A 25,486-nucleotide genomic window follows, 5' to 3' on the forward strand; every position below is an offset into this window, starting at 1 on the left:
AGCTCTTCAATTTCACCATTGTATAACTTAGCTCATTTGCATGCAAAATAGAAGCATCATCCTCCATCTGGTGGAAACTCCTCTTAATTATAGGTAAACTGCCTAAGAAATAAACAATCTCCAAGGAGATGACCTTGTTAAAACAAAATTATTCACTTGTGGTGAACTGCAAAAAGAAGCTATAAAATGTGTAGCATTACATACTGCTGATCATCAAAAGACTTAAGTTATTTATTATTGAGGTCACAACAAAGACTAGAGACTTACAAAATACTTTAAGACAAAGTATAAGAATATTTTCTAATTTGTGGATTCAAATTAAAATGCAACATGCATTTAACTGTTCTATATCGCTTATTTATATAATATTTAAGTAGAAGTAAATAGTAATTAAGAAAAATATACCTACATCTTAGCAATATTGCATAATTTAACTGTTTTTATCAACATTATTTTTAATGGGGCGCCTGGGTGGCTCAGTGGGTTAAAGCCTCTGCCTTCGGCTCAGGTCATGATCCCAGGGTCCTGGGATCGAACCCCACATCAGGCTCTCTGATCAACAGGGAGCCTGCTTCCTCCTCTCTCTCTGCCTGCTTCTCTGTCTACTTGTGATCTCCGTCTGTCAAATAAATAAATAAAATCTTAAAAAAACAAACAAACAAACAAACATTATTTTTAAATAACACTGCTTTCTATAATTCTTAATTATCTTTGAATACAGCATAAGCAGTACAAATTTACTAACCTTTTATTGTGCTTTTTGATGAACAGTAATTATATTCTAATACAGTATTAGCTCATATCTTTTAGTATACATGAAAGAAAATTGGTTACACCATTTAAATAGTGTTTATTGTAGGAGATTTTCTGAAATATGAAGTGTTTTAAAAACTTAAAAATTCTCCCATTTGTTTCAGATTTATATATGTTGCTCTTGAAAAACCAGTCAGGTCTTATTATTTCTGATGATTGCTGAGTATCCTGACCTTTGCAGTTATGACTTCCTTTTTACCCTACAGTAATTCTCTTAATGGCTACTAGAATTGATTGCAATAGTAGGCATGCCTTATTAATATTATGCAAGAATAAAAGCAGTTCTTGGCAGGTTCCTGAATGGAATTCATCTGTTTAAATATGCATTTTTTATTACAGTCTAACCTTCTAAAACCTTTAATGTCTATCTTTGCCATTAAAGATTAATCCACCAGTCTCTCAGATAAAATAATAATCCAAGTGGATCTGCATTACTTCGCCTCATCTATTAAATCAGATAAGACTACTATTTTTTAGTATTTATAGATACATATGTCATCATAAGTCGCCATCCAGTAGGAAAGAAAACCTAATATAATATAATACTGTTTGCAAAATATATGGATTGTCAAATATATGGATTGTCAAATATATTTTATGAATATCCAAAATTTTTCAGACCTGCAAAAGGAGACTCTCAAAGAAAATTAACAACAAAAATAACAGCTTAGTTTCCTTTGACTTATCCATTTACCCATCCATCCAACCAATAATTTCTGAAGTCCAATTTGTTTTTCTATTTATTAATTATGCTGTGCAGAAGATTAGGCATTCATGAAAAGGATAAGTGCAGTTCTATTTACCTTTTGTTAAGTATCTATCTGTCTCTCTATATGTCTATATCTCTTCCTATCTATATAGATACCTATATCTATATACCTATATGCAGATAGAGATAGATATAGATATAGGTATAGGTATCAGAATATATCTGCATAGATCATTACTGCCCAGAAGAAAATATGGTTCATAAAATAAGTAAATAAATAATTTTTGATAATGTATTTTATCACTCTTAGAGATGCGTATTATTGGAAGCGTTTAATAAAACTCTTCATAAACTTGCTGAAAATAATGTTTAAAATTTTTGCAGCTCTGTGTCTGTTAAGCTCTTTTCATTGTGGAATCCTTTTTCATGAAACAAAATGTAACAGAAAACGTGATCTATGAGGCATATGGAAAATGCTGTGGCAGAATAGACTGTTAATCAGTGTATTTTTCTCACACTGGCAGTGATTAGAAACCAACTTGGAAACAAATGGGAAACACATGCTCTCTTTTTCATCACTTTCTTCAATATACAATTATGAGTGATACTTAACGAATTTTAATGTTTAAAATACAGAGATATAGAGAGATATTAAATATACCTGAAAACATACATTTGAGAAGAACTTTTTAACCTCCACCTTGTAGGTTTTAGGTGATTTGAATTACATTCTGTGACACTGTGATAATGTGACAATAGCTCAATGCATGTCTCCTGTTACTGATTGTGTCCCTCAAAATTCATGAGTGTAGAAGTCCTAATTCCCAGTACCTCAGAATTTGACTGTATTTGGAAAGAGAATCTTTAAAGAGGTGATTAAAGCATAATGGGTCATAATGGTGGGCCCTGATCCTATGTGACCAATGTTCTTAAACAAAGAAAAGATGAGGACACCGCTGACCCAGACTGGGAGATGATCTGGGAGGGCAGAGTTGGAAGGCAACCATCTGCAAGCCAAGGAGAGATGCCTTAGAAGGAATCAAACCTGTCAACACCTTGATTTAAGCCACTCAGTCTATAGTATTTTATTATGACAGCCCTGGAAAACCAATATACCTACTAACCATTTTCTTTAGGTCATATGGTCCAATGGGGTCCTCAAACCCAAGAGATGTTATCAACATGATGCTGCACTCACCCCTCACCAATGAGAATAATCTTTAAAGCCCCCTTCTTCCATAGAAGCTGCTAGTGAAATCCATCTTCCTTTCAGTTTCATAGAGTACTTCATGGTCTGTGGTTTCCAAATTAGTATGGTGTTGTTACCAAAATTAGTTAAGTCTTTTTCTCTGATTAACTCTTCAGTTAATCTGCATTAAATACAAGAATAGAAATAATCCTTCATATATTTATATGAGTTAGATAAATATCTCATTGTTCCTTCCAGAAATATAAATTAATAACTCTGAGCATGAAATACTAATAGCCTTTCTGATTATATGATTATTAAATGTCAAAGATAAGTTTAAGCTTTAGTATAATATTCTATTAATAGAAAATATCCACTAAAAGCTATCAGAAATATAAGCAGGTATTTGAAGTCTCAAATACATCAATTCAAAGGCCTTAGTTTAAAAAGTGTTGACACGACTTGATATTTATTCTCCTCCTCGCCTCACAGAAATGGATTTATCTCTGTTGTGTAAGACATTAAATATTCCAACAAAGTTTGTCATCTTTAAGATGTTTGCCTAGAATGCTACTGTGGCACTTGATCCCATCCCTGTTGCTCCTGCTATTCAGAGATCCTCTTTAAAACCCTAAATGCCACTGACTGTCAGCAGGTAATGAATCATGTATTACTACTGCCCAAATGCCTGCTTGGAGACTCATTCATTCAACCTGTGCCCTCTAATGTCTGAACAGAATGCCTCTCAGAATAAAACACCTCAGTCCTTAGGCTGCTTCTCAAAAAGAAAATTATTTATGAATCAGAAAGTTTCTCATACACTTGTGAACATCAATATTCTTTAATGGCTATAGAAATCGTAGCTCATGTTTTAATAAAACTGTGTGATTTATAACAATGCTGAAGACTCATGGTTTCACTTCCATAATTTATCACTTACAAATTTTAGTACAACTTTAATGTAGCACACACACACAGACTGAAATAATCCTCGGTAAGGAATTATTCTTTAAAATGTATACGGGTGTGTGCTCCTCTATGTGTTTGTATTTTTCAGAGAGGATTTGGAGTACAATTTATCTGATTTTGTACTTTTGTGTGGCAGAGACATGAGTATTGTATTATAATAGGATTGACCTCAAATCCTTCTGTCCCTTTGTGGCAATGCCTGGGGAATTTTAAAATTAGCTTTTTCTTTTTCTTTTTTTTTTTTTTAAAGACTCTATTTATTTGTCAGAAAGAGAAAGAAGGAGATTGAGATAACAAGCAGGGGGAGCAGCAGGCAGAGGGAGAAGCAAACCCCTCGCTGAACAAGGAGTCTGATGTGAGACTGGATCCCAGGAGTCTGGGATCACAACCTGAGCTAGAGGCAGACGCTTAACCCAGTGAGTCACCCAGGTGTCCTTTAACGAAGCTTTTAAAGAAAGGCATGGTTTAAAATTGGACCCTGCTTTGGAATGAGACTCATCTGAATTTTATTCTATAATTAGAAAATTATGTGTGTGTGTATGTGTACATTTCCATTTACATATATGTTCTGTTTTAAATTTCAGATCCTCTATTTCAGGCAAAGCTTCTAGACTTTCTTTGATGAGGCATCCTCCTTTTTTCTCAAAATGTCAGAGACTTGCTGATCTTTTCCTATGTGCATGCTATTCTTGTCCTTCCTATCTTTCTTAACGTCTTTAGTCCCTGCTTTTGAATTTTCTTGTATAGTCTTGAACTGTTGATTCTTAAAGGAGACATTCTGAAACACCCACAAAATTTCCAGCATCATCTACTTACTAATCAGGAAAAGTTCTCTTTTCCTCCAATTTATATTTTCTCTAATTTAGATGTTCTTTTTGTTTCATGTATATATTGTCTTCCCCAAGGCAGTGATGCATATATTTTTACATTCTGCCTTGGGAATAACTTTCTCATCAGACTCCATGTTGAAAACATAATTCACGATGAAGAAACTGCCATTTACTTTGAAATTTAAAGACCATATTCCTAGGGAATATTCAGGCCTCTCACTTTTTTCACTATGTGAGGTCAGTCCTTCTGTAGACTATATGGGGTATAATTCATTTTTAGTTAGATTGTCCTAGACAAATATAGAGCACAAGCCATTTTTTTGTGCTAAAGAACTATTCCAAAATTCATTAAGTTTGTGTAAATCGCTACCTATCTATACTACTTAATTTCTCAAAAACTAGAATGTAAATAAATAAAAACTGAAAGAGTGTACATTTTAAATGTTTAAAATGGTTTGTGAGGTTAAAACTTCTATTTTACAGAGATTAGCTTCTATATGTTCCCAGAGTCTTTAAATGTTCATGTGCTAACACCCAGTAACTCCATTTCTAAGATTTTTCGGAGACAGCAATAATTATTGAATAAAATTTTATCCTAGATCTTTTTATATAGACACAAATTGGAATATTGTATTCCTTATATATAATATTTATTTGTGGGAATTTTTAATAAGTTGTATATTCATATAATGGATTTTTTGCATCTACCATATATTTTGCTGTCAGATGTTTTAATAGCCTGAGAAAACGATCATTTTATAATGTAAAACAGAGGAATAATATTAAAAGTTATTTGTCTGACATGGTCCAAGCTATGCATGGTCCAAAATTTACATAGCAGATAAGCAAACTAAGTATTGAACATTGATTGACTATTAATGAGGGTATAAATATATGATTTTATTATTATTATTATTAATATACATTATAAAATATATATGTTTACAAAGTTGGCATCTCTTACATTGGTAATCAGAAAAAAAATGGATTTTTAATACTACTGTAAAAATAACTTTTTAAAAAAGTAAAAAACAAAAAAATGAAAAGGTAAAAAAAATCATCATCATGTAAAGTGAACTGGAGTTTAAATTCTCTAAAAACTAGATAGTTCATAAATGGCTTTTCAAATATAGCATTAAACAGTCATTATGGGTGGATGGAGTCTAGAAAGTGATGATGGAGATTCTTAAAAGGGTATAAGGTAAAAGTTTTACACACAAGAAAGCTGAAAGACTTTCTCAAGATTATGCAATTTCATTTTATTTACATATTTGAGGGCATCTTGGTCTGAATGTGGATTGAAAAAGAAAAGATCAAATAAAGGAAATACACAAGGTTTTGTGGTAAAGACATTCAGAAATGTGGAAAGTTGTGCCATTTATTCATCAAATACTTATTAATCATGTCTTTATGTGCTGGCACAACTAGAAATATAAAAAATAAGGAAAATTCTGGGGCCTCTGGGTGGTTCAGTCAGTTAAGTGTCTGCCTTTGGCTCAGGTCATGATCTCAGAGTCTTGGGATGGAGCACTCCCCACTGAGCAGGGGCTTTCCCACTTCTCAGTGGGGAGTCTGCTTCTAACTCTGCCTCTTCTCCTCCCTCTGCTTGTGCTCTTGTTCTCTCTCTCTCTGTCAAACAAATAAATTTTTTAAAAATCTAAAAAAAAAAAGAAGAAGAATTCAAGAATAGATTATCTGTACCCAAATAGTTAAAAGTGGAATTCAATAAGAAGTAAGCTCTCCCTACTCCTCTTTAAGCTGAAGTAACCACTATGCTCTTCAGAGCCTTTTCTCTTAACGTTGTCTTTTTCATGTCTCTGGGACATCATGACCTATAGAATGGGAGTGCAGGAATTGATGTTGACAGGAAAGTTGGTTAGACTTTTTTTTGTGTAATAGACTGTCTTGTAAAGAAATATTCACAGGAAGGAAAACTTAAGCCCTTTTCCTTATAGAATGGTTGTTTCTACAGGATTTCACTGTAGCACATTCACATATCAATCTAGTCATATGATAAGAATCTGATAAGAATGGAGGATATGATAAGAATCTCTGTACTTTAAAATGGTTAGAAAGGGGTAATGGCAATATATATATATTTTTAAATTTTTTAAAATTTATTTTCAGCATAACAGTATTCATTGGTTTTGTACCACACCCAGTGCTCCATGCAGTCCGTGCCCTCTCTAATATCCACCAAGTATATATTTTTACCATCAGTGAGGTGTGGTGATGTTTTTCTTCACTTCATAGCAAATCAGAGACTTAGGAAAATCTCTTCTTAACCAAAAGCACATGATGGTGGGGAGACACCAAATATGTTTGAATACTCTCTGTAATTATTTTTTTAACATTTAGCAAAAATGAATGATTTGAGAAAGATTGTTTAAAACCTTATGTATCAAGCCTAGTAGAGACAGATAGTAGTCAGTTTGCTAAAGCTATTGAACACTATTGAAACAAAACTGGTAATATTCTCTTAAGTTAGAACACAATTACAGTGTGGACCTCATTACCCCAATCTGAACCTTCCAGAGCCTCCTCTCTGCCTGCAAGTATTTAGATCTGAACTTCTTATTACATAACATTGTTTTGAAAAACAACTCATAGTGAAACATCAGTATTCTTTCTTCCATAAATGATGATCTTATTAATTACATATGTATGTTATAGTGTAAACATATCAAGAGCATTTAGCATTTTTCTTGTTAAGAGGAAGACTATGGTGCCTATTAAAATGTAAAAGTATATGAAAGTGTTTGAGATTTGAGGAAGTATTTATTGTCCCTAAAATACAAAATGGAAAGAAAAATGAATAGTTGAAATTAAATGTTTAATAGTTATAAACATGCCAACTTCATTAATTTTTAAATTTTATATTTATAAAATTAATTAAGGGGCACCTGGGTGGCTTAGCCCGTTAAGCATCTTTGGCTTAGATCATGATCTCAGGGTCCTGGAATTAAGCCCCTCTCCCACACCCCCCATCACATGGGGCTTCCTGCTCAGTCAGGGAGTCTGCTTCTCCCTCTCCCTCCCTCTGCAACTCCCCCAATTGTGCTTGCTCTCTCTCTCTCTCAAATAAATAGATAAAATCTTTAAAATAAATAAATTTAATTAATTTAATTTCAAGAAGTGTGTGGGTTTTGATGTGGCAAGAATTATCCCTTTGCCCAATGCTTTCAGATAAATCAATGCCAATTTTAAATGAGTTAATTGTTGGCAAGAGAAAATTAATTTGTGTAATTATAAAAAATTTTTTCAAAGACTTTATACTTAAAATTTTATTTTTAATATACATAGCTGGTTAGGGCCTCTAAAATAAAATATCTAGGACTTCTGGAAGTCACTGGAATGTTCCTAGTATCTTTTCATCAATTCTCACTCTATGTGATTTTCTCTGAGTAATGTCAAGAACCTGGAATGTTGAATACAGAATAGCTTTGTATAGACCTGTCACAGATATCCTATATTGTTTATTGGTGAGGAAGAGATGCTAGTTGAACATAATAGAAATTGTTCTGGATTAGGAGTACCAGTTTTGCCATGAGATACTATGATTTCAAATGAGGTAACAAGTTCTCTAAGCCAATAGATGATATAAAGGAAACTAATATCTCAATGTCTGATTTAATGATTATGATCAATAAATATCCTCCCTCAGCTTTTATGCCCACAATGTACATTTGGAATTTCCCAGAAGTTTCCATGAAGGAGAAAGACAGTTCAGGGAGGGGAGGGATCCTCTACTACTGATCTTTAAGCATGGGAATAAAAAGGCAAAAGGTATGGAAGGGATTATAATGAAAATCAACAAGCAACCTCCTGCCCCCTTTTTCTCATCCCATCCCTGGGTCCCAGAGCTAATCATTTTTAAGCCTTGCTGGTTTTCCCCATCTGATGATTAGCTCATTTGTGAAATAGTTCTTTATCAACTTCAAACACTACCTTTAGATTCCCTGCTTTGATAAATGAGAATATATTTCACTTCCCTCCCACTTTCCAAAATAATTTCATGGCTATTCTTAGTTTTCCACTGATTACAATTTAAAAAGCAAAGCATCAGTTAAAAAATAAAAGAAAAACAAAAACATTTAACCATCTGTTTCCAGTTCCACAGGTATCTTTTGCCTCCTTATTTTGTAAAATGAGCACATTAGTTTTGCTATGGTTCCCTCTACGTGTCTTCACTTCTACCTCCTAATTTCTGGTGGCTACCATGGAACTATTCACTGCCAAAGTTGACAACAACTTAAATTATAACAATAATAATATTGAATAATAAGTTGATAACAATTTAAATTACATTCTATACCCATTGTTAGGTTTTCTGTAAATTCTTTATAAGTTGAATCAATTTGTATATCAAAAGTTTTTATAGTATCATGATATAAGTATTGTTCACTGAAAGTGATAATTTATGCTAGAATTATACCTGTAAAAAAAAAAAAAACATGTTTTCTATCTCAACAGAGAATATTACTAACATCACTTTTAAATGTACTCTACAATTTCACATCCCAGCTTCCTTTATCATGACTCTGATAACTTTTTACAAGTTGTCAATTAGAGTCTATTTGGTCAAATCACACTCTCCCCTCTTGCTGTCCATCAGCTTTATTCCATCTTTAGATGCACTACACAGGTAGTTTCAGTAGTGTTCTTCGAAGTTTTTCTTGAGTGGAATGCCTCTTTTGTGAATCTCCTGTCATTTTCTTAATTTCCTTTCATTTTGTTGCAGCCCATTCTCATGGTGGCATGGAATGCAAAAATCTTCAAGTTCTTATGTATCTGAAAATGCCTTTATGATGTCCTATTTTCTTAAAATAATGTATATGAGATACTAGATTAAAATCCATTGTCCTTAGAATTTTGAAGGTTTGCTTCAAGTTCTTCTATAATCTATTATTGCTAATGATTTTTTGAATACTGATTTTTTTGTCTTTGATAATAACCTTTTGTTTAGTTTTTGTTTGATTGCTTATTTTTGTTTTCTTCCTGAAAGCTTTTATAATCTTTTTCTATTTCATAGTCTAAATTTTAAAAGATGTCTTAGTGTGGGTGTATGTGTATGTTTAATTCATTCAATTAAGAGTTCTGTGGTCCTCCTTTCATTGAAATCTCTGTTATAGGAATTATTTTCTATATTTTAAGATGATTTTATCAATTTCAAATTCTCCTTTCTCTCTTAATAATTTCTGTAAGTTGAATGTTGAGCAAATCCTTCATGTCTCCTATTCTCTCTTTTATGTTCTTCCTCTCTCATTTCCCTCTATTGATTTAATTTGGCATTCTAGAAATTTTTTTTGGTTTTATCTCTGCCCATTCTATTACATATTTTGTCTTGTCAAATATGTGACTATGTGTGTGTGTACACAAGTATAAATACATGTATACCTTTTTCAAGACCTCTTTCTTTTTCACTTGTTTACTTTATATAATACCATGCTCTAATTAATAATTTGGCAATAACTATTAATAATAATTTCACATTTTTTCATGTGTCTGATAGCCATTTGTATGTCTTCATTGGAGAAGTGTCTGTTCATATCTTCTGCCCATTTTTTGATATGATTATCTGTTTTGTGTGTGTTGAGTTTGAGGAGTTCTTTATAGATCCTGGATATCAACCTTTTGTCTGTACTGTCATTTGCAAATATCTTCTCCCATTCCGTGGGTTGCCTCTTTGTTTTGTTGACTGTTTCCTTTGCTGTGCAGAAGCTTTTGATTTTGATGAAGTCCCAAAAGTTTATTTTGCCTTTTGTTTCCTTTGCTTTTGGAGACATATCTTGAAAGAAGTTGCTGTGGCTGATATCGAAGAGATTACTGTCTATGTTCTCCTCTAGGATTCTGATGGATTCCTGTCTCACATTGAGGTCTTTTATCCATTTTGAGTTTATCTTTGTGTACGGTGTAAGAGAATGGTTGATTTTCATTCTTCTATATATAGCTGCCCAGTTTTTCTAGCACCATTTATTGAAGAGACTGTCTTTTTTCCACTGTATATTTTTTCCTGTTTTGTCGAATATTAACTGGCCATAGAGTTGAGGGTCCATATCTGAGCTCTCTACTCTGTTCCACTGGTCTATGTGTCTGTTTTTGTGCCAGTACCATGCTGTCTTGGTGATCACAGCTTTGTAGTAAAGCTTGAAATCAGGTAACATGATGCCCCCAGTTTTATTTTTGTTTTTCAACATTTCCTTAGCGATTCAGGGTCTCTTCTGGTTCCAAAGAAATTTTTGGATTATTTGCTCCAGCTCTTTGAAGAATACCGGTGGAATTTTGATTGGAATGGCATTAAAAGTATAGATTGCTCTAGGCAGTATAGACATTTTTAACAATGTTTATTCTTCCGATCCAAGAGCATGGAATGGTCTTCCATCTTTTTGTGTCTTCTTCAATTTCTTTCATAAGTGTTCTGTAGTTTCTCGAGTACAGATCCTTTACCTCTTTGGTTAGGTTTATTCCCAGGTATCTTATGGTTCTTGGTGCTATAGTAAATGGAATCGATTCTCTAATTTCCCTTTCTGTATTTTCATTGTTAGTGTATAAGAAAGCCACTGATTTCTGTACATTGACTTTGTATCCTGCCACGTTACTGAATTGCTCTATGAGTTCTAGTAGTTTGGGGGTGGAGTCTTTAGGGTTTTCCATATAAAGAACCATGTCATCTGTGATGAGAGAGAGTTTGACTTCTTCATTGCCAATTTGGATAACTTTTACTTCTCTTTGTTGTCTGATTGCTGTTGCTAGGTCTTCTAATACTATGTTGAACAGGAGTGGTGAGAGTGGGCATCCTTGTCGTGTTCCTGATCTCAATGGGAAGGCTGCAAGCTTTTTCCCATTGAGGATGATATTTGCTGTTGGTTTTTTTATAGATAGATTTGATGAAGTTCAGGAATGTTCCCTCTATCCCTATACTTTGAAGCGTTTTAATCAGGAATGGATGCTGGATTTTGTCAAATGCTTGTTCTGCACCAATTGAGAGGACCATGTGGTTCTTCTCTCTTTTCTTATTAATTTGTTCTATCACATGAAAAAATGTTCATCACCACTAGCCATCAGGGAGATTCAAATTAAAACCACATTGAGATATCACCTTACACCAGTTAGAATAGCCAAAATTAGCAAGACAGGAAATAACATGTGTTGGAGGGGATGTGGAGAAAGGGGAACCCTCTTACACTGTTGGTGGGAATGCAAGTTGGTGCAGCCTCTTTGGAGAACAGTGTGGAGATTCCTCAAGAAATTAAAAATAGAACTTCCCTATGACCCTGCAATTACACTACTGGGTATTTACCCCAAAGATACAGATGTAGTGAAAAGAAGGGCCATCTGTACCCCAATGTTTATAGCAGCAATGGCCACGGTCGCCAGACTGTGGAAAGAACCAAGATGCCCTTCATTGGACGAATGGATATGGAAGATGTGGTCCATATACACTATGGAGTATTATGCCTCCATCAGAAAGGATGAATACCCGACTTTTGTAGCAACATGGACGGGACTGGAAGAGATTATGCTGAGTGAAATAAGTCAAGCAGAGAGAGTCAATTATCATATGGTTTCACTTATTTGTGGAGCATAACAAATAGCATGGAGGACATGGGGAGTTAGGAGAAGGGAGTTGGGGGAAATTGGAAGGGGAGGTGAACAATGAGAGACTATGGACTCTGAAAAACAATCTGAAGGGTTTGAAGAGGTGGGGGGGTGGGAAGTTGGGGGAACCAGGTGGTGGGTATTAGAGAGGGCACGGATTGCATGGAGCACTGGGTGTGGTACAAAAAACAATGAATACTGTTATGCTGAAAATAAATTAAAAAATGATTAAAAAATAATAATAGTAATTTCACATAATTGAAGAAACTTTAATTGAAACAGATTTTTCAAATTCAAGTTTAGTTTAAAGCCGTATTTATTACATTATGATTTATTATTTTGTTACTTATTTCTGACTACAAATACAATGAGTACTTGGTACTCAAGCACTGTTTTAGTTCACTATTGGCTATAAAATTTAGAGCAGTCATTTAACTTCTATGTTCCAGTTTCAATAGCTATAAAAAAAACGATAATAATCCTTAACCTAATATTCCAGACTTGATATTAAAATCAAGTGTAAAGCCTCATTAAAGGCATTTCATGCAATATAAATGCAAGATATTATCTCCAGAAAAAGAATCCATGTAGTAGAACTGTTGGAAAATATGAAGAAAAGACATTAATTAACTTCTGGAAAAGAGCAGTAGAAAATCACTGATGACTTGTAGAGACTTCAAGGGTGAGATCTGACTGGTCGTATTCCAAATGAAACATGTCTACAACAGGATTTGGTAGCCAGTGAAGTAGAAATGTCATCCCATAAATAAAGCTATAATTCTATACTGTTTAAGCTAGGCATTTCTTTTGTGTGTGTGTGACTAGAACAGTTTGACTCATGATTTATAAAAAATAATGACACCATTGTAGCCTCCTGAAGAAGAAGAAGAAGAAGAAGAAGAAGAAGAAGAAGAAGAAGAAGAAGGAGGAGGAGGAGGAGGAGGAGGAGGAGGAGGAGGAGGAGGAGGAGGAGGAGGAGGAGGAGGAGGGGGAGGAGGAGGAGGAGGAGAAGAAAAGGCAAGCATCACTGAGTTACCTCCATTCAGGGCTCTTGTTAACTACTGCAGAATATGTGGTAGCATAAACTGTAACTTATTGTTCAGTAAGATCTCTGTGATGTTGTTTGCCATTAAAAATTGGACTTGAGGATACATGGTTCCTTTAAAGTTGAGAGACATATTTATATAGGTTTTGTGTTATTGTCTTCTAAAAATGAGTTCTGCTAATAACATGTATCTTTGCAGTGATGTTCATCTCACATCACTGCCATCATAACTTATTGAAATGGAAATGTATAAGCTTTGAGTGAAGCAATGCTTGACTTGTTTGGTCTAGGTCGGAGTGTACTACTTTCCTGTTTTGCTGTTTTTATTATGGATTTGTTACTGGACTCTGAATTCCATGTTTTTTAATTCATAACTTGGCTTTGCCACTTACCTGTCTGACTTCAGGCAAATTAATTCTACAGCTCTCAATGCCTCAATTTCCTAACACTTAAATGGGTATAATATTAGTTTAATCTTCATAGAGTTTCTATAAGGATTAAACATGTTAATGTATATAATTATAACAGTTAGTATGCATTATTAGCTGTTATTATCATCATTATTGTTATAATTATTACGGCAAGATTCTTAATTCCTAAAATATTTAATTACAGTAAATGCACAAACTTGTATTGAAACTTAAGCTAAGATGTGTGTGACACACAATAAATATATATAATGTTCATATTTGGGTAAATTTTTAAAAATATGTACTAACACTATATTAATGATATAATAAATGCTGTATTTACTAACACAAGAAAAGAAAATATGTGCCAATCTGTTCAACAGATTTAATCATTCTTCAGCAGATATTTTATTGGATAAAATTTTGCTTTTTGCTGGTTGTGGTTTTGGGGAAAAGAATCAGATGGATCAAGGAAATAAAAAACTAAAATTCATTTTTAAGTGTTCATTTGTTTAAAATAGGTAATGCATTAACGTGCCTTAACTTTTTTTTTTTTAAGATTTTATTTATTTATTTGACGCAGAGAGAGATCACAAGTAGGCAGAGAGGCAAGGAGAGAGAGAGGAGGAAACGGGCTCCCTGCCGAGCAGAGAGTCCGATGTGGAGCTCCATCCCAGGACCCTGAAACCATGACCTGAGCCGAAAGCAGAGGCCCAATCCACTGAGCCACCCAGGCACTCCTATGCCTTAACTCTTAAAAGAAAAAAATGCTTTAACTCTTAAGAGTATAAATGTACATATATTGATATCTCTGAGCAATTAATATCCTCTTCCCACCCAATTCTCATTGCAGAGGTGACAATGTTTCAATCTCTTATGTGTATTTCCAGAGATATTTTAAGGATATGTAAACAAATGCATTCCCCCCGCTTTTTATCGAATGAAAGCATACTTAACACACTCTTTCCTTCTTATCTTTTTTTTCGCCAAAAGCTATATTGTGAGTTGAAGTCTATATCAGTACATAATAAGCTTCTAAACTTTATTAATAACTTATACAGCCTTCATTGGATGGATATGCCTGACTAATCTCACCAGGCCACAGCTGAGGGACAGTTTTGTTGTGAACATACTTGCTGTTATAAAAGTGCTGAATAAATCACATTTGTACAACTTAAATTAGTTGGTGTATATGTAGTATGCTGTATGATCATTTTTAAGAAAAGGAATTACTAGGTTGGGGGTAAATGCATGGTAAATTTTTGAAAGAAATTTTAATTTTAAATTTATTTGTGAATATTAATAAGGTGGATAGCACACAACTCAAAAAGGAAAAATGAATGGTAAAAATAAGATTCTCTCATATCACTTTCCTATATTCATCCAGTTCCTCAAATTAGAGATGATTAGTCTTATTCACTTTATATATATCCTTCCAGAGACATGTGATGTATATATGTGTATGTAGAAGAATTCCTTTTCTTCAAGTGGACTTTTGTATTCTATAGCATAACAGTTTATAGCATTAGAAGACTCTTGCCTAGATGTTTATATAAACACAGATACTGGGCTACACTGTAAATATTCATACTAGGAGCACACTATGTATTGCCTTATCCCTCAGTCTCAGCCATTGTAGATCTTATCAGTAAAAATGATGTTTTCTGGGACTTTTACTATAGCTCATTGTTTTCCCTGGATGGAAGAATAGTGATGAATTCTGTACATTGCTCTGTCCTCGAACAAGGATTTTCAAATCTACTACCGTCTGCCTCCACATTTGGCTCACAACATGCATTCTTGGATTACTCTTTAACCTCATCCTAAAAATTACTTTCACGTCTCTCTTAAATCTTTTATTTCCTCAGCCATCCTCTTTCTTAGTTCTCTTTCTGCTATCACATCTCCCAGGAGCTTCCTAAAGAGACTTATGGGGCGGGGTGGTTAGGTTTTTTTTTTTTTTTTAATCTTGTATATTAAAATATCCCTTTAGCTTATTCACTCACATGATTTTTCTGGACATAGAATTCTCAGTTTAAAATACGAAGCAATTTCTCAGTTGTCTTTCTGATTGCCAGTGTTGCTAATGAAAAAATGAAAACATCCTGATTCCTTATTCTTTGCACATGACAACTTCTGGTACTCTTCCCCGTGACAACTTGTGGGATCTTTTATTGCCTCTACTGTTCTAAAATATCAGAACACTTTGCTGGTATGGACCAGCCGCCCTACTGAGTACTTGGAAGGTCCTATTAATCAAATTTGATTCCCTTTAGTATTAGGAAGTGATCTTAAATTATATTGCATTATATTTACTATATTTATTATATATGTTATGTATAATACATAGTGATAAAATGTAGTTTGTATTAAATGTAATGTAACATTTATAAATCTGCATGTAAGTTATTTTTTTTAACAAAATGAACAAGAGTACTATTAAAGAGTACTTACCAGTTCAAGAAATTGCATATATGCTGCATGCAGAGGAATTAGCCCTACAGTAATGATGCCCTCCAAACGTTGGAAATAAGTATTCCTTATATTTTTAAAATATTTTGTCAACAAATGACTAAATTTAACATACCACATTTTAACATTGATTTCTCGCACATGAACACATAAATATATAAAATATATTCGACTACTCTTTATGGTAGAGACTATTCTAGAGAATATAATTATTGGTAGGTAACAATAGTTTTTAAAAAGAGGAATTAATTTAAGTTCCAAATGTCAAGTTACTAACACCTTTCTTAAAAGAGAAATTTATATTATTTTCTTAAATATTTTACAATCATTCCTCATGTTCAAAAGAGAGCTTTTCCTTTTCTATGCTTAAAAATATATATATAGGGTTAAAGCAAATAGAGACAGCATATATTTATAATTGATAATTCTTATGTGGATTTAATATACTAATGCAGATTTACAAAATCATAGCATATAATAGCTATGGTCAATAATAAGTATGTAAATATTCATTTTGGATTTTCAACCGTTTTTTTCCCCAGATCATCTACCTTCTTACCATAACAAAAGTGTTCAGTGCACAAATAGTATGACTGAATGTATGTGATATTAACAATAAGAACATTCCATCAAGTGGTATATTCCGATGAGGAGTGGAAGTAGAATTTCACTAGTAATTTTCCTTTATTGAACAAAACGTTATCATCATCTTACATCTAGTTATATTTGAAATATATTTATTTTTCCTTTTTAAAAAGCTGAAACATACTTAAAATTGTATTGCATTTTTTATTATTGTTACTTTTCAGTTCTTGGAATAATGTGAGAACCAGCATTGGCATTATGCTATTATTATTCAAGATTTGTGTCATTTCTCTTTGTTTTCAGCATGCAGTGACCTGGAGTTCAGGGAAGTGGCAAATAGATTGCGGGACTGGTTCAAGGCCCTTCATGAAAGCGGAAGCCAAAACAAGAAGACAAAAGCACTACTGAGGCCAGAGAGAAGCAGTAAGATTTCTAAATTTCGTGTGCCCTTGTCTTTGATATGGGATTTTATTTTCAGTGAATCACTTAAATCGAAGCATATATTTCAAAATTTATTCTTTGTTTAGGTGCTGAACAAAAATCAGAACATTGTGTCTACTTCCAAACACACTCATAGTATTTTGCAAGGAAATAAAACATTTGTGACAGCTCTGATTGGTTAAAAAAAAGAAATAGTCCCTCAGAGACATTAAGTTGCAGTTGAAGTGAAAGTATAGGAATATTTTTCAGTGTTTTGATAGCAGTGGGAAAGAATAAAACAATACAGGAAATAAAGGTAAGATTAATAGAGTACTTGAGATTTTACAGACACAATTAGCCCCCATTCCTCCACAGGTTACCCTTTCCATGATGGATTTGCAGATATTTCTACTTTGATCTAGCAAAGCCAGTAGACAAAAAGGATGCTTTCAAGGGCACAGTGCAAATCAAATTCATAAAAAAAGAAGAAAATAAGAGCCTTATGAAGATTATATATTCTTTATCATCTGTATAATTTCCTCAGAGTGTTTTCTAATTCCTTAGAAGTAGAAAATGGCAATTGAAGTAAAACACTTGTCATGAAAATTTTATGAACTTTTCATTTTATGTTTTTTCATTTATAAAAAAATACACATTTAACACATGTAAAACAAAGATATTGAAATATAACCTTAATTTGAGGAGCTTTCAAAGATAGAAGTATTTTCTCTAAAATACAAGAAGTGGTGGCAGGATAGTAATTAGAAGCAGCCTCTTATAGTTGACAAAGTCCCAAGTGTTCCCTTCTTTGCTCATTTGTGACATGACCCATTCACTCTACCTCGCAATCCTCAAATACCCACTTTCTCACAAAATCATTTCATAGATGGGCCATGGTTATCTATATCTGTATTTCCCAAAATATCTCACTTATTTTTCTATACTTTCTACTTATTTTCTATAATCCCAAACTTTTATATTTATGAATCTTATATATGTCCTTAAATAATTTAATAATTCTTTTTAATTAAACTAATTCAGCTATCACTGATAGACATAATAATTATCTTTGGATGTGTGATGACTACGTGAAAAGGTTTCTTCTTATGAATGTCAGAAAAAAATTATTGCACTGTCCCTGCTCTTTAGGAGTGTTTCTTAGGTTTGTCTTGGAATTATTGATTACATTTTTGGTAGATGTTAATTTTTTGGATGCTGTGAGTGTAAGTAAAATGATTAATCTCATTTAATAGAAACAATAGAGTATATTTGGCCTTGTATTCATAAAGCAACAATATCTGAGGTAGGATAAAATTTGTTCAGATCTTAGCATATTGATCTTTTAAAATTCATGTCTACACTATCCTACCAATTCCCATACTTGAATATTTTTTTTTTTACTCTTTTTTTAAAATTTCTTGATCTCAAATTTCTCCTTTGATCTTAAGTTTAGACTAGTGATTGCCCCCATATTTGGAGATGGATAAAAGGAGAGCTTGTAGTACATTCACCATATTGCTTAGTTAATTGTACATATTCATAAATATCATTTCCCTTTCCAGCTTCTTTTTTTTCCAGAAATGAGGCATTCTCAATATAGTGGGTTATTTACAAGAAACACTGAGGTAGTTGAATATCATTGGAAAGTAAATGAAAAGCTGGGTAAAGGATTATTATACTACTTGTAAGGTTAGAGACTAATTAGGAGTAAATTCCCAAAGGAAGTAATCTATTTAAACAGGCAAGACAAATCACTAGAAGAAAAAATGGCTAATTCCCTCAATTCTCAGATCTACACATCATCTGAGTGCGTTCTTTTCTGACTCCATATATTTAATTTGTAAACCAACCCATAATATTATATTCCCTATTTCATTTCTATTTTCATTTTTCTCTCATAACATTTTACACTACCTACTATAGTAAAAATCTACTTGTTTATTTGGCAGGCTAGAATTCTACCACTGAACCACCCATGCTACTTGTTTATTTGGTTTATACTCTCTCTTTCTCTCTCTCCCTCCCTCCCTTCCCCCACCTCACACATACTGGATGATTATGAACTTAGTGAAGTCAGAGATCTTTATTTACACTATATTATCAAAATACAGAATTGTTTGACACATAATACTCCTAAATAAAATGAGAAATATTAATGAATGGAAGAAATAAAGAAGAAATCAAAATACTACATTATCTGGATATAACACAATTTAATCAATCAGTTTTTTCCTAAGAATGATTGTTTTTGTTTATAATTTGTTTATAATTCCATTATTTTCTCCACGATAACCAATTATGCAGTTGACTGTTATGCTTTTATTTCTAAGAAGTGGAAGTGATGGGTCAAAATGTACATGCATTTCAAATGATAAATTATGATAGATGTTACAGGCTGCTTTGCAAAAATCTTAAGGTATTACTAGTTTCTAACAGCAAAACATGAAAGTTAACTTTTGTCTTAATCCATGACAGCAAAATATTACCATTCCTTTTAACTTTTCCATTCTGGTGAGCATGCTATCATATTCATTGTTAATCTAATTTTAATTCCCTTAATTAGGAGTGAATTTGAACACAAATATTAGTGGGGGAAACTTTTATACAGCAAAGCAAAATAAAATGACTCTTTCAGGGACGCCTGGGTGGCTCAGTTGGTTAAGCAGCTGCCTTCGGCTAGGTCATGATCCCAGCTCCTGGGATCGAGTCCCACATCGGGCTCCTTGCTCAGCAGGGAGCCTGCTTCTCCCTCTGCCTCTGCCTGCCACTCTGTCTGCCGTGCTCGCTCTCTCCCTCTCTCTCTCTGACAAATAAATAAATAAAATCTTTAAAAAAAAAAATGACTCTTTCAGCTCAAGCTACTCTACTAAAATACTATAGACTAGATGGATTAAACAATAGACATTTCTCAAATTCTGGAGGCTGGGAAGTCCTATGTCATGGTGCTGCTAGATTGGATTCCTGGTGAAGGTCATTTTCCTATTTGTAGGCAGACATCTTTTCCTATGGCACTCAGAGAGCGATCTCTCTAGGGTCTCTTATTAGAGCACCAATCCTCCCATGTAGCTTGTACCTTCATGACCTAACTACCGCTCAAAGGCTCCATTTCCAAATGCCATGAAATTGGGGGATAGGGCTTCATCATATGAATTTTGGGAGGACACAGTTTAGTACATAGCAAAAACAAAATAGCACACATGCATGAAACACACGTAAAACCACTAGTTATGTCAACTTACATGTTTAATTCTAAGAAAGGTATATTAATGGATTCCATTATAATTGTATTTAATAATTCCTTCTAGTATTTTGGGGGGGTTGATATGTGTTTCTACTCTATTTTTTAGAATGTATAGATTTATTTCTATTCTAACCATTAATAAATTATACTTCATATCACATTATTTTATTACATTATATTCTACTTGCTGCTTTTTTTTGCACAGATTTCACCTAATCTCATAGTAATATTATCAATTCTACATTTAATCTTATTACACTTGCTTGATATACTTGCGAACATTTCATTGCCAATTTTTCTTTATTACTTAGGTTTAAATGTCTTTCTTGTAAGCAACTGTATTTGAACTTTGAGTTTTCAATATGACAGTGGGAAAACTTGTGATTTTTTTATAATCAAGGTATAATATAAAGTCAACATAAAGCACAGAAAAATATTCTGATAAAACACAGAATGTTTGCCATTTAGGAGATTACCCAGAAGACAAAGAAAATCTTATTTTCACAATTTCTTATTAAGAACATACCAATAATCTAAGAAAGTGTTGTCATTTTAAAGAGGACAAATTTTAGTTTGTATCTGTATAATATTTGGTACTAATTTTAAAAATCTTATATAATAAACCTTTCAAATATCAATGACGTGCTGACCATGACAAAAAATTCAGGGATCCTTTTGTAATTTTTTGTATTATATAGATTTTGTCATATGTTTTTGGAACAATGAGTCATTTTATTTTAGGGTAAAATATGCTTTTTAGCAAAGTCATATCTTGCATATCTTTAATATCAAGTTGCTTATATCATTATTTTTCCTAGTAAAGTATTACTTATATAGATATTATAATTTTAAATTATAGTAATTTTTATTTTATATAGAAAACTATGAGTTAGGGGCGCCTGGGTGGCTCAGTGGGTTAAAGCCTCTGCCTTTGGCTCAGGTCATGATCTCAGGGTCCTGGGATCGAGCCCCGCATGGGGCTCTCTGCTCAGCAGGGAGCCTTCTTCCCTCTCTCTCTCTGCCTGCCTCTCTGCTTACTTCTGATCTCTGTCTGTCAAATAAATAAATAAAAATCTTTAAAAAAAAAAAAGAAAACTATGAGTTAGATATTTTAAACTCTTATGCATTAGCATTTTGCTGTAGATGAACAGAATTTGTAAATATGTATTTTATACTTTTTATAATAATACTCATTTTTTATGTAGCTTTTTAATCAATAAAAATGAACATGTTTATTAACAGACCCAAATATGTAAAACTTGAAACTATAAAATTCATTGAATTGTAAACACTAGAAGCAAAAATTTCAAAAATTTAAAAACATGCTTTATCTTTTTTAGAAGTGATCTGGATATTTAATGAATATACATTAATTTAGTATGAGTCAAAGATTTTAAGTTATGAAATGATTTTGAAAATATTTTTAAATTTCAAGTTGGCATTTATAAACAATTACTGTTGACATAGAATTTATCATAGTAAGGATTTAACTTGTTAGAAAAATTTTTAATACGTTAAACAGATATTTTTTATAATCTTAAACATCTAGTAGATATAATAGTAATTTATTCAATCAGTATACCTATATAAATTTAGGGCAAACATGTCCAAATATAATAAAAATGTGTGTTTGTATTTTATATACACTAATATATAATATTATATATATATATACACACACATATCTCTCTCTCTCTCACACATTTTCCTTATCTTTTCATCTATTGATGAACACAGGTTGCTCCCATATCTTGGCTATTGTAAATAACGCTGCAACAAACATAGGGGTGCATATATCTCTTTGAACTGGTATTTTGCTTACTTTGGGTAAATACTTTATAGTTAAATTATTGGATCATGTGGTATTTTTGTTTTTAATTTTTTGAGGAATGTCCGTACTGTTTTCCACAATGATGTAGCAATTTACATTCTTACCAACAGTGTACAAGTGTTCTTTTCTCTACATTCTCATCAATACTTGTTGTTTCTTGTCTTTTTATTTTAGCTATACTTACAGGTGTGAGGTGATATCTCATTGTCGTTTGATTTGCATTTCCTTGATGACGAGTGATGTTGAGCATCTTTCATATCTCTATGGCCATCTGTATGTCTTCTTTGGGGAAAAAAAGTCTATTCATGTCCTTTGCCCATTTGTTAATCAAGGTGCTTGTTTTATTTGGTGTAGAGTATATAAGTTCTTTATATATTTTGGATATTAGCCCCCTGTGAGATATGTCATTTGCAAATATCTTCTCCAATTCAGTAGGTCACGTTTTTGTTGATGGTTTCCTTTGCTTTGCAAAAGCTTTTTATTTTGATGTAGTCTCAATAGTTTATTTCTCACCTTTGTTTTTCATGCCTTAGGAGACATATCTAGAAAATGTTGTTATGGATAATGTCACAGAAATTACTCCTTATGTTGTCCTCTAGGATTTTCAGATTTCATGGTTTCAGGTCTTTAACCCATTTGAGTTTATTTTTTGTACATGATGTTAAATGTGGTCCAGTTTCATTCTTTTGTATGCAGTTTTATAGTTTTCCCAACATCATTTATTGAAGAAATGGTCTTTTTAAAACATTAAGTTTATTAGGAGGTCATTTTTTTATTTCTAAAAGTTTTAGTAATAAGTAATTTATATAAACACTTATTATTCCTAAGCCAATCACATTAGAAATTTCTTAAGAGACTTCATAATCTAATTTGGTAATACCCTCTGAAGATAGGGGAAAATACACACACACACACACACACACACACACACACACACACACATCCCTGCACATTCATGCATACACATGCACTTACACACACAAGTCGAGTTTAAAGTTGTTATATTTTAGTCGTCAGTCATGTACAAGCATAGAAATGTAAACTCACTGGTTTATATCAAAGAACTGTCTCTCATCCTTGCCTCACATTTACATTTTTATAAAGATTATGTTTATGGAGGACGAAATAAGTTGTGGTTATGTAGTTAAATATGAGAATTGATGCTCTACTGATATTTAGAGAAGAGGCCTTTAACATTGTTTTCATTCTGATATGCACTCTTATGGAAACTGTGGATGAAATTTTGCTTGAGGGACTGAGGAGAGTTCAGTTGTCCATTTGAGCTTTTCCAAAGCCCATCTCAGAAGACATAATGTCTAGCTTATTTCCAATGAATTCTTTTGGCTTCAGATGGTTGCTCTTGGAGTCTCTGGATCCCTTGAAAGCCCCTGATGAGGCAGAGTCCTAAAGTTTGAGTGATAGCAGGAGGTTGAGGGATACGACTAAGAAGAGAAAAGCCTTCATGAATACCAGGGTGAAGACCATGGGATCCAAAGGATGTTAGCACTCCAAGTCTCACCACTATTAAAAAAAAAAGTCAAATAAATACAAATCTGGACTAAATGAAGAAAGACTTTGGCATGAGGGAAAAGAAAGAAAAAAAGGGTAAGGGTGTGAGTGAAGACAGATGAAAGATTTTAGGGAACTGAAAGAAAGGTTTGAAAGTGATTAAAACAAAACAAAACAACACAAGGTGGAGGAAGAACAAGAACTGATGGGAAGGCAGAGTTCTTAAATGCACCATTGTAAGGAGATCCCAAGTTTTGTAAAACTTCACTGTAGTGTCCAATTATCTTTAAAGAAATTTTGCCATTTGTAGAGATATTGGAAGGAAAGAATGGCAGTAAGAGTCCTACTCAACAGAAAGAGTCAGGGTTTAAATCCCCATTCAAGAAAAGCCAAGAAGTCTTCAGTTTAAGAAGATTCTCACTCAAACAGAAACTAACAGAGAAAAGCACTGCTTAACAGAATCAATATAACCTACAGTAACATAACAATTACCTCATGGCTCTGAGTTGGAAATTGTGACTTACCATGTTTTCCTAGCCAGGAAGGACACAAAATATATGAGGAGCCTCCATGAGTACCTGAAGACAGTGGGATCCAAGGGGTATTCAGCACTTCAAGCCACAGCACCATAAAATGTCAAATAAATGCAAGTCCAGATTAAGTAAAGAAAGGTTATTCACTCTTAATTTCATGAAACAAACTGAGGGTTGCCCGGGGTGGGGGGTGGTAATAGTGTGGCTGGATTATGGACATTGGAAAGGGTATATGTTATGGTGAGTGCTGTGAAATGTGTAAGCCTGATAATTCACAGACCTGTACCCCTGGGGCAAATAATACATTATATGTTAATAATAATAATAATAAAGTCTATTGCAGTATGGAAAATGCTTCAACCTCAAGATCTGCAAACATGTCAAATCAAAAAAGAAAAGCCTTTTTTTTTTTTTTTTTTTTTTTTTGACAGAGAGAGAGATCATAGGTAGGCAGAGAGAGGAGGAAGCAAGCTCCCCGCTGAGCAGAAAGCCTGATATGGGGCTCGATCCCAGGACTCTGGGATCATGACCTGAGCTGAAGGCAGGGGCTTTAACCTACTGAGCCACCCAGGTGCCCCAAGAAAAGCTTTTTTTTTTTTTAAGGTTTTACTTAAATTCAAGTTAGTTAACATAAAGTGTATTATTAGTTTTAGGGGTAGAATTTAATGATTCATTATTTACATATAACACCCAGTGCTCATTACAAGAAAGTGCCCTCCTTAATGCCAATTTCACCCAATTTTCCCAACACCATTTGTTGAAGAGACTTTCTTTTTTCCATTGGATATTCTTTCCTAAGAATTAAGGTTAAGATAGTTGACCACATAGTTGAGGGTTTATTTCTGGGTTCTCTATTCTGTTCCATTGATCTATGTGTCTGTTTTTGTGCCAGTACCATATTGTCATGATGATTACAGCTTGAAGAATGGAACTGTGATGTCCCCAGTTTTGGTTTTCTTTTTCAACATTATTGTGACTATTCAGGGTCTTTTTGAGTTCCATACAAATGTTAGAATTATTTATTCCAGCTCTGTAAAAAATGCTGGTGTTATTTTGATAAGGACTACACTGAATGTGTAGATTGCTTTCAGTAGGATATATAATTTAACAATATTTGTTCTAATCTATGAGCATGGAACGTTTTTTCCACTTCTTTGTCTCTTTATTTCTTTCATTAGGATTCTATAGTTTTCCAAGTATACATGTTTGGTTAGGTTTACTCTTAGGTATCTTATATTTTTGGTGCAATTGTTCACAGCATTGATTCCTTGGTTTCTCTCTCTTTTGTTACATTATTGGTGTACAGAAATGCAACAGACTTCTGTGCATTG

At 33.2% G+C, this 25,486-nt stretch overlaps 1 protein-coding gene across 2 annotated transcripts in view; it reads left to right on the forward strand.

Moving 5' to 3' along the window:
- SPOCK3 (SPARC (osteonectin), cwcv and kazal like domains proteoglycan 3) overlaps positions 1 to 25,486 on the forward strand; it is a 487,655-nt gene that overhangs the window by 415,147 nt on the left and 47,022 nt on the right. For both annotated transcript variants that reach the window (XM_047717726.1, XM_047717727.1), the window contains one exon: positions 16,925 to 17,044. In XM_047717726.1, the coding sequence (XP_047573682.1) occupies positions 16,925 to 17,044 (120 nt within the window). The remainder of the gene's footprint in view (positions 1 to 16,924; positions 17,045 to 25,486) is intronic.

This window comes from Lutra lutra, chromosome 2, assembly GCF_902655055.1.
Source record: "Lutra lutra chromosome 2, mLutLut1.2, whole genome shotgun sequence".
NCBI lineage: Eukaryota > Metazoa > Chordata > Mammalia > Carnivora > Mustelidae > Lutra > Lutra lutra.